The following is a 16,312-nucleotide window of genomic DNA, read 5'->3' as shown; positions in this document are numbered from 1 at the left end:
AACAAAAGCCGAAATTACCAGCTCTACGAGCTTATTAAAACTTATATATATAAGAATAAGAACAAAAGCCGAAATTACCAGCTCTACGAGCTTATTAAAACTACAAGAGCCTTTCAGTCATAGTTTATACTATTTGATTTTGTATTTGATTGACAAGAAGAATCGAGCTGTAGATTCTGTAGGTTTCAAACTATAATTTCCAATATATATATGTGTGTTTTTGAGTAAAGAAGGCAAAATAAAAAAGCCGAGGATATGGCTCGCTAACCTCAGTTAGTTACGACCCTGCATATGAATACAGAATTAAATACATTCATACTCATCAGATGTTACGGCCCTACATACAAATACAAAATTAAATACATTCATACTCATATTTACGACCCTGCATACAAATACAGAATTAAATACATTCATACTCATCAGATGTTACGGCCCTGCATACAGATACAAAATTAAATACATTCATACTCATCAGATGTTACGGCCCTGCTAAAAATACAAAATTAAATACATTCATACTCATCAGATGTTACGACCCTGCATACAAATACAGAATTAAATACATTCATACTCATCAGATGTTACGGCCCTGCATACAAATACAGAATTAAATACAATCATACTCATCGGATGTTACGGCCCTGCATACAAATACGGCCCGGCATGGCCAGGTGGTTAAGGCACTCGACTCGCAATCAGAGGGTCGCGGGTTCGAATCCCTGTCACACCAAACATGCTCGCCCTTTCAGCCGTGGGGGCGTTATAATGTGACGGTCAATCCCACTATTCGTTGGTAAAAGAGTAGCCCAAGAGTTGGCGGTGAGTAGTGATGACTAGCTGCCTTCCCTCTAGTCTTACACTGCTAAATTAGGGAGGGCTGCGCAGATAGCCCTCGTGTAGCTTTGCGCGAAATTCAAAAACAAACAAAAACAAGCATACAAATGCGGAATTAAATACATTCTCACTCATCAGATGTCTGTCTGAACACTGTAGACTGTAGGAGTCATAGAAGTAACGCAAACAGAGAAATTATACTTTCTGAATTAGTGTTCAATGTGAGAGTATACTGAAATTCAAACCTGCAAGAAGTAGCTCCATCAAAATCTTGGATAACTTTGTATGAAAATGATATTTTTACTGAAGTAATATGATGAATAAACGTGGTATTGGAGCTGTTAAAATAGTTAACATGCACACAGATAATAAGTATTAAATTATATCTCCAAATTTCATCGTTTTAGTTCATAAATAGCTCAGCCTATTTTGAACCATTTGACTTTCCAAATAATCCACGCCACGCTGGAACCGCACCCATATGAGTTAAGTTGTTCTTTACCCTTTGTTACAAAACTCAAGATAGAATGAAACATTTTAAGTTCTCCCTCATCTTCCTTTAACGGCCTTCTTAACTTTCTGTTCGAAAATTTTCATCTAAACTTAACAACAGAATCTGTTCCAGATATATTTCAAAGTCTCTCGTTTTAATCTATGTGAAGCTACCACTTGCTACCATCTCGAATAGCATGAACAAATGGGCAAATAAACAATATTTATGTCTTTTCTGACCCTTGAACACATAACCCACTATTATTTCGAGGGTTCAAAGTTTCTGCATGTTGCCAAAATAGTATAATTTTGCATGATCGTTTATTATAAAAAAAAAACAGTGTTCTAATCAGACTAGCCCAGACTAACGGCGTGATAATGTTAATACAAAAGCGTAGAAACTATTCACGCGCATAAAACTTCTAAGAGTACCTTGATAAAGTACTTAAGTTACTATGGTAAAAATCGTGCGTGGAGATTGAACGTATACGATTACATGGCTACCCTAACGAGGCCCGCGCCCATCCCAAAAGCAACTTGCTTAAATACACCCCCAGGTTAAATAGACGCGTCTAAGCATCGCGCACCGTAACGAAAGTAATCTCCCAGTGGCGGCAGCTAGCCTGAAAGACAGCCGATCGTCAGCATACTACGTAGTTTATCCGTGGAGAGGAAAAGATTGAGGTGCGTGTAAATGTCGCTCTTCCGTTTTTGCAGATTCCGCGCAACGCGTTCGGTCGGAAGTGTTGACGGGCGATCTATGTAAGGTTTTTTTGAGTGACGTCTGCCTCTTCAGCCAAAGTTTAGGCCTGTTTTTAAAGGGAGTTGTGACTTCGTTTTACCTGAAACGTTTGTTAATATAACTTCAGCCGAATTTTCTCTGTTTGTTAGTGACGATGCTTTTACTATCAGCTGTGCATTGGAAAACCGCAAGTTTCTTTGGTTTTTTTCTACGATTTTACGTTATTTAATATTTTAAGCTGCTTTCGCCGAGGACAAAAGTAGTTCCATATTTTTGTTACGGAAACTCATGAAGGAGGTTTAGACTGATTTATTAAACACTGAGCTGGTTTTAACAACAAAGGAAACTGTACCACTCGTTCAAGAAATTCAACATCGTGTGATTATGTTTAATGTGCTTTGAAGTGAGATGTCATAAACAGATGAATAAATGAGGCTTAACATAGGTGAGCAAAATGACGTTTTGTTTCTTCTTGTTTAATCTTAGACTCAAACCTCGCTTCTCCAATAGTGATTGTTATATAACACGTGAATTAGTATGTAGGTTCTCTTTATGTTTATTGATCCTGGTTTTACTAAGGTTTTACTCTGATGTTGTAAACGTTATATATCATCCTTGATTAATCCTTTAACTAGGCTCTTCTTTGATATTGTTAAATACTGTGTGTTATTGACTTTGATTAGCAGAAAATAACCACTTTTTGTTACTGCTCAGCTCTAGAAATTAGGCCCTGATCATTTGAGGTTGATGTCGTACAACTCTGTGTAAAAAGTAGGGACAAAATCACTTTTTTATCCTTGTTTAAACCCAACAACTTGAACCAAATAATTGTTTTTAAACTGTAACATGCAATGTTTTTAAAACAAAGCAGTTCTTTACAGACTATAATTAAAAGTTTTACTCACATTATATCTAGCAGTTCTATCCAAGCTGTAATAACGGTTCTTCACAAATAATAGTTACGTTTTACCTAACTATAATTAGCAGTTCTGTCTAACCTGTAATAACGGTTCTTCCCTGTGGAAACTGTAATTATCAGTATTACACAAAGTATTAACAGCACTATACAAAGTATTGTTAACAGTAATACACAATATATTATTAACAGTATTACACAAAGTATTAACAGCACTATACAAAGTATTGTTAACAGTAATACACAATATATTATTAACAGTATTACACAAAGTATTAACAGCACTATACAAAGTATTGTTAATTGTAATACACAATATATTATTAACAGTACTACATAAAGTATTATTAACAGCACTATATAAAGTATTATTAACGGTACTACACAAATTATTATTAATGGTAGTATCCAAAGTATTATTAACGGTACTATTCAAAGTGTTATTAACAAGACTACATAAAGTGTTATTAACATCACTACACAAAGTATTATGTATTATTAAGGTAATAATCAAATCATTATTAACAATACTACACAAAGTATTATTCACGAAACTACAACAAATACGCCTCTTTTTTTTTTTTTTTCAAGCTGAATAAACGCGTGTTGTGTTTCGTAAAATGGAAGCTGTACTTTTACAAGGGCCTTAATTTAATTGAATTGAATTGGCAAAAAGTTGTTTGCCCAAGCACAAGGTATATAAACCAGGATACTTTATATTGTAGGCTGGGAAAGTTGATTGTAAAATCTATAACTATATAGACTTACAAAGTCGATAGTCGTAGTTAACCAACAGATCAGGTGGAATCACACATTTGGAAATGTTACACGAGTTTAGAAGTTTCTTACCGACAGTGAAAGATACCAAGTTCTTTTAAACAACGTACACTTTTTTTTCCATCAAACACAAAGTTCTTTCAGTGTATTAAATCAACGTTGTTGTAAGGATCCAATGAACGAATTCAGACACTTAACGATATGGGTTACATTTTGACATTGTTGTAAGATTTCTAGAGTAAAAAAAAAGGGGGGGGGTACGAAAAGCATATCTCTGAAAGGTTTTGGAGGGACACAACTTTCTTTATACATATTTTGTTATTAATACAACATACCAATCGTGCATGTGATGAGATAACACTGTGTTGAGGAATCTTTGTAAAATGTTAAGTAAAACCACAACAGTCTAACACTATATAAAACGTTATACAGTTTCGCATTTTTGGCCATTAACTAACAATAGGCTGAATTTGCTGACCCCAAGATGAAAGAACAGTAATAAAAACACAATGGAAAAACAATCTAGAATAATTATTCAAAGTATTAAATAATAAATACGAATTAGTACTGAACATATAAGCAGAGCCTTAAACACAGGTGTTAGACTGCTATAATGTTTTCATGTAACACAATGCATTTTAAAACATAAATAAATAACCATAAATACGTGTTTAAATGCCCAACTAAAACAAATATTCGTTTCCAGTTAATAAAAACTTTAGAATAAGTGAGTAATTGTAAAGTTATTTCTTATATATGAATAGATCGTATGCTCAGATGTTAATACTTTTGCATGTGATGTCGCTAACATTGGAGCTAGACACCTTGTCAACAGCAGCAATGTGTATAGGTAAATGACTCGAAAGTCATTGTTCTGTCCACACACTTCTTGTGAGTTATTAACCGTTAATAAGTTACCACAACCAGCCTTTCTTCCTGAGGCTTACAATATGGGAAACGATACACATATATATATATATACAGGGTCAGGCAAAAATTACCATATGGTTAATATAGTTTGTATTATACGATTTGTACAGAAAAAAATATTAGAAAGACAATTGAAACAAATTTTATTATTGTATTTTTAATGTTCTAAATGAAAGTTGAAACGTTTACTCCACTTTGCATATACAATGTAGTCTTTTGGAATATTTAGCAGTGCGATTTCCCTTTCTGTAAAATAAAATTCCCATACGTAATTCATTTCGTCAAAATCGGATACATTAATTTTGTAAATAAACCAAAATAGATAAAAAAAAAAGATGTCTCGTACTTTAATTTTGACCAATCGGAAAGCTTTTCTGTTAAAAATCACTGCTCTAAACTGGGGTTCTTGTCCCCGAAAATTGGGTTCATTCATATGGTAACCTTTCTGTGAAAACCTACACACGTAGCCAGCCTTTAAAGAGTTCGGAACGTTCTGGCCTAGTATTGAAGATGTGGTATGGGCATTCAGGGGTTCTGTAAAGAGTCCTGTTTTCCTGTACGTTCTAGCCTGATATAGAATATGTGGTATGGGCTGCCAAAGGCTGTGTAACGAGTTCTGTGTTCCGGTGCGTCCGAGCCCGGTAGTGGAGATGTGGTATGGACGGCTACGTTGTTGAAATAATGCTAGTATTGTTACCGGGTCTGATGAATAGTAGTAATGATGCTACAAAACCAGAAACTCTATCTCAATCGCTTTTAGAAGCGAAGTCTTCCTTCTCTAGAGAGGTGAATTTTGTTGTTACAATAGGGTTAACTAACTGCCTTCAAACACTGTGTCAAGAACGGTCAGTTTTATTTACCTGACGATCGCTTTATTTTAGTAAAATAGATAGTTATGGTGTAATTATGTGATTGTAAAAAAAATTTCTCCTTGTACTTCAAGGTTCAATATAACAGTCTAGAGATTTTAGCCGAATTCTGTCCATATAAGTTGTACTGTAGTTTTGGTTTCTTACCCGCGAGTGTGGGGTCTCTCTCTCCCAGTAGGGAATACTGTCTCTGTTGTTGCTAATCGGTGCGCCGATCTGGGGAACCTGAGGGAATAAGATAACTCAGACGGCTGGTTCAGGCGGCGCCTGAGCTGCGTTAGACAGAATATTGTAATGCAATTAGCGGTAAAATAGACGGATAGAGACCGTGAGGTCTGATTTTCTCTGCACTCTAAAATGCAGCATAGTGTGAGCGATACACGTAAAAAAGAAAGTTATTGATTAAGTTTGGCTTAGTATTAGCTCTTACCCGGTGGTAAGGAAGTGAGAGATTAAACTTAGGGAAAGTTAACAGTACCCACCGCCAACTCTTAGACTACTCATTTCGCATAATGGAGTTTGACCGTCACGAACGCGGGTTGACCCTGTGGTAGAATCCTGGATTTCATAGATAACAAGCCTGGTTCGAATCCATGCGATACTACAAAATATTTTCCCCAATTTAAGTTGTGGGTGCGTTATAATAGCGAAAGTCAGTTCCTTAGCGTGAGTGGTAGGCATGGGCGTCCACAGAAATATTTTCAGGGGAGGGGGCAAAGCGTATATGTAGAAGATCAGCTTTGATAGTGTAAGTCAACAGACTAAAATAATCCGTGTTATATGTGCTTAAACGCAAGCACAAATTTACAGTTTTAATAAAAAATACTAATAATATTTAGTTTAACTACGATGTTAAGTTTACATCATAATACGTGCAAAAAAGGTTGCAGGATGTTGTTCAGTGGCTACGCTTCCCTCTGGTAAGTAGTTCAAAATTAGAGACAGTAGCATATAACCTTAGTGGCTTTGCTATAAATAGAAATTGACTATCGGTCTTATAACGCACACATAACATCAAGTGCAGGGTACTTTTTGCGTCAACGGGACATGAACCATGAATATTCAGAATTTTAGTCCGACACGCTAACTACGCCCGACCCAGCCAAATAAAAAAGATAAACGTTCAGATGTTTCAGTGGAAAAATAACTTAGATAGTTATTAGAATAAAAAAATGTTTCATTTTGTAAAACTTGACGTTAGGTTATTAACTCCTGTATCTTGCATGTTTCACAATTCCAAAGCTGCGCAGATTCTTTTTTTAACTCTTAAAAACGTTGGGTTGTGTCTTAATCAATTTTATACATTACTTAAGGTTTGTTGCAATTTCCTTTTCCAAATTTCGTTCTCAATTTTACGACCACCCCAGTGGCACAGCGGTACGTCTGCAGACTTATACCGCTAGAAACCGGGTTTCGATACCCGTGGTGGGAAGAGCACAGATAACCCTATGTTTAGCTTTGTGCTTACTAACAAACAAAATCTCAATTTCACGTATTTTCAACTTATTCTACTTTTATTGAATATTTGTAATTTTTTGCAGTAGAAAATTATTTCAATAAATTATTTTTTTTTTTACTATTTGGGACATTTATTTTATACAACATTTATATTACGTAACGCATTATGTTTTTCTTCCCACCTAGCTCTTTATTAGTTTTTATTTTGTGTTTTCTCCGAAAAAAATGGCTATATCATTTTTTCCGTTTACCTATCATTGTCGGCCATCATAATTCACGTTTTATTTTTACTTGCGATATTTTTTCTTCTTTATTTTTCACGGTTTGCTTGTTTATTGGTAATTACGCACAAAACTACACAATGGGCTATCTGTGCTCTGCCCACCCCGGGTATCGAAATCCGGATTCTAGCGTTGTAAGTCCGCAGACATACCGCTGTGCTACTGGGGGGCATTTTTCATCGTTTATGATAATACTTTATTTAAATCGGTCAGTGACTTTGAAAACTCGTACCCAAACAACAAAGAGAGCTGAAAGTGAAATAGCCTGGTAATAAAATAACTCGTACAGATATGCATGAGCATTAATGTGAAATGAACCACAGAACAAATTTCCCAATTACCCTGAAAACCGAATCGAAATTAATACTGTGTGACGAATTTTTGAGGACAAATGAAAATATTTAAATTCAATAAATGATTTATTTATATATCACAGAAATTAATTTAATTTTGATATAAATATCTACGTTACACGTTGCCCCCAGTCACAGCGGCATGTCTGCGGACTTACAACGCTAGAATCCGAGTTTCGATACCCGTGGTGGGCAGAGCCCAGATAGGCCATTGTGTAGCTTTGTGCTTAATTACAAACAAACAAACGTTACACGTTTAGTAATAATAATATGCTCTTTGCCTCAGTTTCTGTTTTCGTTTATTTTATGCGAGTTAAGCCTTGCTTAAGTTTGATTACTTTACATTTTTCTTTCTCTCATAACAAATGACGTCACGTGTATTAAAAAAGAATTGTATAACTTTAAAGATACATCCTAACACTATATACATATATATAACAAGTTCGTTGTTTTCATAAAAATTCTCGCTCTATTTCGGTAGTATGCTATAATTAATTTATATGTATACATACGAATTACCCTGTGTATTACTACCGTACGATACGTTACACGTTAGGTTGTTCGTGTAACTGTATATTTAATCCCAATACTTTAGAGTTCATTACACAGCGACTCGCAATATGCGGGTCGCGGGTTCGAATCCCCGTCACGCCAAACATGCTCGCCCTTTCAGCCGTGGGGGCGTTATAATGTGACGGTCAATCCCACTATTCGTTGGTAAAAGAGTAGCCCAAGAGTTGGTGGTGGGTGGTGATGACTAGCTGCCTTCCCTCTAGTCTTACACTGCTAAATTAGGGACGGCTAGCGCAGATAGCCCTCGTGTAGCTTTGCGCGAAAATTCAAAACAAACAAACAAACAATCATTACACAGCACTTTAGAGCGTTATACGATAACTTATATACAGAAATAGTCCTGCCATACGATACGCTATATCATATTGTTGTGTTATTCAGTACTTTAGGTATATAACTATTTTATGAACCACACAAAAAAAAACGTAAATAAAACTTCCATCAGTTATTACAGTTAATCTCATTAATTACTGCTTTGGTTCCCTACATATTTTACATAGAAAATGGAAGCTGTCATTCAACCTTTCCGGTCAGTTCTTCACGGTAAATGTTGTAAAAGAAAAATTAACATAAAATTATTCAATATGATGTCACTTGTGGGCCTCACCGTCAGTGAAAAGTGTAAAACAAAGTCAGTAATTTAATCTTAGTTGTTTTTATTTTTCAATCTGTGAGTACTAGTTCACTGTGTGTGTGAAATGCTTATTCTAAGTAAAACTCGTGAGCGGTATCCATGCTTTATTCCATTTATTTGGATATAAAATTTGTTCTGTGTGATATTCTGTTTTAGAGTTCATCTGTACTTATTGATTAAAGTGCTTTAACATCTGTTTCTCTTTTCCATATCTAGGAGCCAACGAGTAATGTTCTATACTAGATGCTATCTTTCTGATCCAACGTTTGAAACACGCTCAGCTAACACAGGAGGGCACACTGAAGAGGCTCGTTTACCACCGGGTTTTGAGAAAGAAAATCCATTGGACCTATCTTTCAAACCCGTTTGTCCGACTCCGAACAGTGTCGTGGAAGCTGAAGAAATGTTTTACCTCGAGCAGCGGAAATTTGCTGGATTGGATGGCTCTCAAGGACTTCCACCAGGACTACATAGGCACATTTCGAGCATAGGAGGATCATCTGGAACTTTATTGGATCCGACTCTTCTCAGATTGGGCTATAGAACAGATGCCGCCTTGGGTGGCATGTTGGGCACCAATATGTCATCACCATTTTGTGTGGATAGAACACCAGTTTCATCATCAACACCAGCTTTTGGAGCTCACCATTTGATGAACAGTGTTTTCCATCAACGGGAACGATGCTTGGATCAGCATGGTGGTATATGTGGAGCGGTGCGACCCCCCACACAGCATTTATCACCATTTTTCGAACCTTCACCATTATCTGTACCTCTTCGACCCACCAACAGTGGCATACCTGAGGGGAACCCTAACTTGGGACCAAGAAGTTTCTATGGACAAAACAATCCAAACTCTTTTGGATTACCAAGTTTCTCGTTATACCCTGAACGAAATGAAGAAAAGGGGGCTTTTGTGGCTCTTCGCCCTGGTGCTGAGAAGAGTGTGTTGAATGGCACTCCACTCGACGCAACAAGTTACGCTGAGCATCTTCAACGTCTGGGAGAACATCACGTGCAGCAGAAGAAATGTGTAGGTGCATGCTATTCTCAATCCTTTGGTAGCTTGGGTCAACCTCCCAATTCCTGTTCGTGTTGCTTGTCTCCACAAACGACTTTCTGTGGTCGTGGTCCAATAGGTTGTTTGGGAAAGGAACACCCTTGTGAAAAGATATGTAATAGTACTTGCGGATACTTCAACCCTTCTCTATCTTATCTGGGTCAGCATTCGGCCACAAGCGACGTTCATTTGGCAATGAATCCCTACTACTCCAATTTTCCAGAACCTGTAAGAAGAGAGGAATCCTTCGGTTCAGTGTTTTTCTCAAATCCAAATCTATGGGGTTCAGGATTAATAGCAGCTCCGATCAGTAAAGCTGTAGTCCCAGCTGCCTCTCCAGCACTCAAAAGAAAAGACAGCGCAAGCTTCGGGCAGAAAGAAAGTCCACATGTTGCCAAAGATTTTCCAGGTTCTTCAACTCCCGCCGAACATCGAGATGTTGTGATGAAGCATCGTCCTAACCCAACTTCTGGATTGAGTGTAGAAACTTTGAAGAAAGAATCCGATGAAGTAATTGTTATTGAAGATGGACCCACGAGCAAATGCATTAAACGACATTCTTCTAAGCCGAATATTCAATTATTAGAACAAAGAACTAAAACCAAAGAACATTTTCAGAAAGACATTCAGAAACAAAATGACACTCAAGATACTTCGTCTCAGTCAATTAAAGGAGTTGACCCTTCAAATATCAGGATGAAGATGCCACGGTTGGAAGCAGTCACTAGATCCCCAAATTCTGCAGATAACACACAGGGACACGAAAAAAAATTTTCAGACCCTCCACCACTTACGGCAGCAGCAGATATTACTGCCTTGAGTCAAGCGAGTACAACATCCTCTGTGTATCCTTCTTCTCTCTGGACACCTCACCAACCAGCGACAAGTTCAACTTCTTTCTCGATTAATACGTATACATCTGTCACGGCATCTACTCATCACCAGTCATTAAATACTTCGTACACCAAAAAGCACAAAAATGCAGATGTGGACATGTGTAAGCCCCAAATCATGTTTCCAAGCAATCATCAATTCAGTCAAAATGTTGCATCGTCGCTTCCACACAGCATCAGAAATCTCACTCATGACATAAAGCCTGCTGCGGGTTTGGACATCGAAGAACCTGGGTGTTCACGTGCTGGAAAATCTTCTCGTCATCAAACTGATCTTGGTCATTGCCACCGGGTAAAACAAGTTGATGTCGATCATACAAAAGAAGGGTCAAATTATCCATCGCCTCCAAAGGAATACCAAAGGGCTGATGATATACCCCCGAAATCAGCACTGCCTTATGATCCTTATTGTTTTACCCAAGACAAATCCGAATACACTTTCAATGACTCTGAGGGCGTTGTGTCACCACTAGATGTGAGTGGGTTGAAAAAAGGTCGCAAAAAGTCTATGTTACAGTACCTAACTAATCCTGAAGATTATGTTGTTTTGAAGAAGAAGAAAACCAATTACTCGGATTCTACATCTAATCAACCAAAACTTGGGAAAGAAAAGAAGGAACTTCAAGTAAGTTTCTTTTAACAGAATAAAACTTTACATGTTGATTCTATAAAATTTTGTTTGACTGTATTTTTTTGTTTGTTTGTTCTTCTTTTAAAAATACTTGTATAGCTATATGTTATCCTCCAGTATAAAACATATAACCGAAGATGCGTTAAAATTTCTACTGTCGGAATTATTCTTTCTTATCACTAAATTAACATTTCAAATTTTACAATTTCACGAAACTGTTCCTGAGTCGCGTTGTTTCTTTTAATCATTATTGGCATTCGTCTGTATTCGATATTGTAATATGTAGATAGAGGTGTTACTAGCATATTTACAAACACTACCGATCTTTATGGTGACCATTCTAGCCAAAGCTATACTTACTCAGACTGTTCCGTGATTTTGGAGAAAGAAGTCTTGATCGAACTTTGGAAATCGATGGCGTACAAATACGGCTTGCGTGTGTTGACTAAGGACGCAAACTAAAACTACCACGGTCTGCTTGCGTATCTGTAGCTGTTGTTTTCTGTTCGTCGAATAAGGTATCTTCGTGACCTGAAGCTTTGGATCATTTGAAACGAGAAGAACGAGAACGTGATGTTGACAAAAGTTTCGGAAAGTAAAAGGAAAGAGGATGAGATAATTGGACATTTTTTTTTTCTCTGAAGTTCTACTATTTCATGCTTGTTTTATTAGCACTCCACTGGACTCATAAAACTAAATTACGATATCATCAAAAATTTGAAGACATATTTATGTCATCTATTACGCCAAAACCCACATAAAATTATTTTTTTTTGCGTATTTTTTGGAGTACATGTGGTTTTCTTATATTAGCTTTATCAGAAAGTGTTGTAGTCGAGTTGTTAAATAGTATGTTATTAATAGAAGCTTTGGAGTTAATCCTGTAGATCAGATGGCAGAGCGCACGCTTGGCTTGCAAGAGCTATCGGGTCGATTCCAGTAACTGAAGAGATCGGAATAGCACACAAACAAACAGACAATACGAATTATGAACGGGTCTTGTTTGAGAGAGGGAAAAAGTTTGAGCTGTTAAAAAGTACCTTTAGTTACGGGTTCGTGAGAGGTACTACAGCAGTGATCAACCTACTTTCACGGTTAATTTCTTTTGGTACTTATAAATTACCGACATTTCCAGTTAACATTTTTGTGCAGTGAGAGAGAAATAAGCACTTAACATGACAAAAATAGGAAGCTTTTTACAAATTACGGGAGTTTTCTCATTGTTCCCCTCCACGTGGCACCGCCCACAGATAGCATATATAAACTAGGTCGGGGTTTATATATATATACTAAAGCTAACCACGTGCAACGTGTTACACATTAAAGTTGTGCCCTAAAGGAATAAAATATTATACATATTAGTAGCAATGCCAAAGATTATTTTAATACTATTGGATGAGTGTCTTTACTAACTTTGACCAGTACGAGTTAGTTTGAGTTAGTTCGAAATCAAGAAAGGGTTAAAAATAACAAGATATTAAACTTCTAGTATCGACTGGTAAGTTAAGCCGTATGATATTGATAGATAGGAGAGGGCTGCATGTTTCCTAGAGTCTCGGAGGTTCACTCGACCACTGCTTAAAAACGCTGTTTTCTTTTTGTGTGATAAAGAGACTCATTAGTGGGCGTGACTTGAAATGTTGAAAGTTTCTACGCATCATTTGCTGAACTACATTTATAAAATACATCATTTATAGTCCAGAATGAATACATCCCTCAAGGAGACAGGTGTGCCTGTCAAACGCGCTAGAGTTTTATCCTTTTTGTGTGTGTGTTTGCTCCCACCTGTTTTATATTATTATTAGCACGAAGCTATACTGCAAGTAACGATTTTCTTTCTTATATTTTCATTACTAAACCATTCTGCGCACGAAAGACTGAATTATATGCCAAGATTATTAAATTAATCATCGGGTTTCCTTTTTTAGATACCTCAATTCATTAGACACGTTTATTTTATGATTTTTTTTTTCAGTAAGTAAAAAGAAAAAACATAATACATCAGAATTTATTTTATTGTTTGATTTTTAAGTAAATGTGCATAAAAGACTGAGTTAGATATTGTGATCGTTAAACTCATAATAAAACATAAAAAAATACATCAAAATTTCGTACGCGAAACTTTTTACGAGAGGCAAGATCTGTTTCATCTTATTGTGAAAGCAGTATTTGAATACACTGATACACCCGCTTCAAAATTTAATGAGACTTTTAATAAATTATATCCATATTATACTTCTGTCTATGTAACTAAAAGTCTATTTATCTTTTTAGGTACTTAGATGTGTGATTTTAATACTCTAACTAGGTACCCTTCACAGGAATATAAAGATGCGAAACTGTAGGTACTATAAAGACTAAAAGCCTCGTGATTAGCGTGCCTGGACTTTGAATTTGAAAACTCATGGTTCGCGTCACTTTTGGGCTATGGGTGTGTTATAATAGTAACAGTCAACTTCTACTATTCGGTAGGATAAGAGTAGCCAGAAAGTTGGAGGTGGGTGCTGTTGACTAGCTGCCTTCCTTCCAGTCTATGAGTTCATAATTATAGTCCTTTGTTTAGCTTTCCACCAATTTTTTTCTGAGCAAAATAGACTTTTGAGATGATCCCTGTCTAAATAAATGATTTAACAGGATACGTACATATAATATCGTGTATTGAATATGTGTAAATTTACACTTTCAAATGTAAAATCGACAAGTTTCGTGAATCATCCATTCCGTGTGAAAGAGTATGTATATAATATCTTTTGGAGTTAATTTTTACTAAAACACAAACCATTCCCGTTTTCTTGAATCAATAATGAATGAAGAGTATGATTTAGTTAATTCTTTATGTCTTTTGCTTCTGAGAAAATTGATGAGTTTCTAAGCTTATGAAAATTAATTAATTAATTATTACAAAAAAAAGCAATGAATAGGCAAGGTCTAGTGGTCATCGTGCCGGGTTGCGAAGAAAAAAGATCCAAGTCTAAGATTTGAGATATACCACTAAACACACTCCACATTTTCTGTTGTTGGCGCGTTAAAAAAGTGACAGTCAGTTTTGCCATTCGGTTGAAAGCTATTGTTAAAGCGGATGTTACTGGCTAGCTGGCTAGCTGACTTCCCTCTATTCTGTAGTTCAAAGTTAAGGATGATTTTCTTTTAATTATAATAAATTATTAAAAACAACGTTTTATATTTACACAGTAAAAACTTTATTGAAGCCTTACGGCTTCCACTTCGAAACATGTACTTGTAGAGAGATATTTTAAAGTGAAGCCTTATGGCTTCAATAAAGTTTTATTGTGTAAATATAAAACGTTGTTTTTAATTATTTATTGAATTTAAAACATTTTTGAGTGCCGGTAGTGCATATTTAAGGATGGCTATACGTGAATCCGGGGGTCTTCTGACCTAGTCCCTTTAGCTCACGTGCATATAAAGTGTCGTTCATGTTGAAAGTTACAATAATAATAATAAACAGAAAAAGGTGATTTTAAAATTAATTTAAGGACTACTTCGTTATTTTCACCTTTATTATAACTTTGTAACAGTATTTCTTGGTACAGCTTTATAAACGTAAAGTCGTGAGAAACATATCGCAAGTACATGCTATTTATTGGTAACAAGTGATAAAAGGGCCAGACATTCAAAGTTCCGCCATATCTCATCTACATTAACCACAAATCAATGAATTAACAACTTGGTATGTATATATATGTCAATGAACTGTTACAGTGTGTTAATATCCTCGATTTTCCTTCCAGTCTACGTCCACCAAGTGTATTGATGGTACTTCTCCAAGTAGTTCCCAGGGTAAGTGTAATATTATCTCTTAAAAGTATAAATTTTTAACGTTCATTCTCGGGCGTTCATTTTTAACTGTGGTGCTGGAGGTTCTTCTCCAAGCGGCATCTAACGACAAATAGGATGGATGATAGTTTCTATTTTAGGCAGTTTATATATTTTTTATTGATTGTTCTGTTATCATGTAAGTATAATTCTCAGTCTTGTCAGCCAATAAAAACAATGTGATGTTTTCTCAATACCACCCTTATAATCAAGTTTAAAATTCAATTATTCATCATAGATAGTTAATTTAAAAATCTTAGAACATAATATTAACAAGTTTGCATAATTTTAGGTGATTAAGTTGTCTCAATTCGATTGCTTATTAACGTATATTTTGTTTGTCGTGATGTCATAAACAAGTGTCCAGGTTTGTCCCAGTGGTTAACGTACCGGACTTCGGAGCGGGAGGCACAAGAATCGACCGGGCGATAAACCGCAAAACCCGCTTTGCACTTCATTTCCAGTTGTAGATTTGTAATAAAATTGATAGTCAATTCGGCTAAGATTACTTATGTAAGTAGCTAGTGTTGTCCGCTGCTTGCTTTCCCTCTCGTATGCAGTTCTACATTAGGCTCGGCTTTGTTTTAAATAACATAAATAAATGTTCAGCGTTTTATTCATAAGTTCAGTTCTGTTGTTATATAAGATTTAGTAGTTAAAAGTGACGACTCTCTTTGAAACCCTTAGTTTTCATCTTTGATCATAATAGCCATTCGGTATCTTTAAGAAGCAAACTTTAATAAGGCAAGAGATAGAAGGCTTTTTTCTGCTGTATAACCTGTGTTTCTTTCAACTAGACTTCCAAATAGGTGGAAACTGTATGTGCTATCACTATTTATACGTCACTCATTTACCAGCCAGTGCGGGGGTGGGGGGTGAATCGATTAGATTTGATTACAATTTGGATGAGATTCCAAGCTACAATCAAGACCTTAGTGAACAGATTATAAGACGAAAAGAATGGTCATAGGGCTAAATTAATTTATTTTTTAGCTGCGGCATAGCGGCTCATATAATGGCCCTGAGTTT

At 36.1% G+C, this 16,312-nt stretch overlaps 1 protein-coding gene across 3 annotated transcripts in view; it reads left to right on the top strand.

Annotated features, from left to right (window-relative positions):
- The first annotated feature begins 1,974 nt into the window (after positions 1–1,974).
- LOC106459594 overlaps positions 1,975–16,312 on the top strand; it is a 25,674-nt gene continuing 11,336 nt past the window's right edge. For 2 of the 3 annotated variants that reach the window (XM_022386109.1, XM_013919227.2), the window contains exons 1-3: positions 1,976–2,516; positions 9,079–11,440; positions 15,199–15,247. In XM_022386109.1, coding sequence (XP_022241817.1) covers positions 9,092–11,440; positions 15,199–15,247 — 2,398 coding nt within the window. In that variant the 5' untranslated portion in view covers positions 1,976–2,516; positions 9,079–9,091. Of the gene's footprint in view, positions 2,517–9,078; positions 11,441–15,198; positions 15,248–16,312 lie in introns of all 3 variants that reach the window. The other variant, XM_022386110.1, reaches the window with a different exon arrangement.

The sequence above is a fragment of the Limulus polyphemus genome, unplaced genomic scaffold (assembly GCF_000517525.1).
Source record: "Limulus polyphemus unplaced genomic scaffold, Limulus_polyphemus-2.1.2 Scaffold634, whole genome shotgun sequence".
Classification (NCBI taxonomy): domain Eukaryota; kingdom Metazoa; phylum Arthropoda; class Merostomata; order Xiphosura; family Limulidae; genus Limulus; species Limulus polyphemus.
This window is presented reverse-complemented; position numbering and strand designations above follow the sequence as displayed.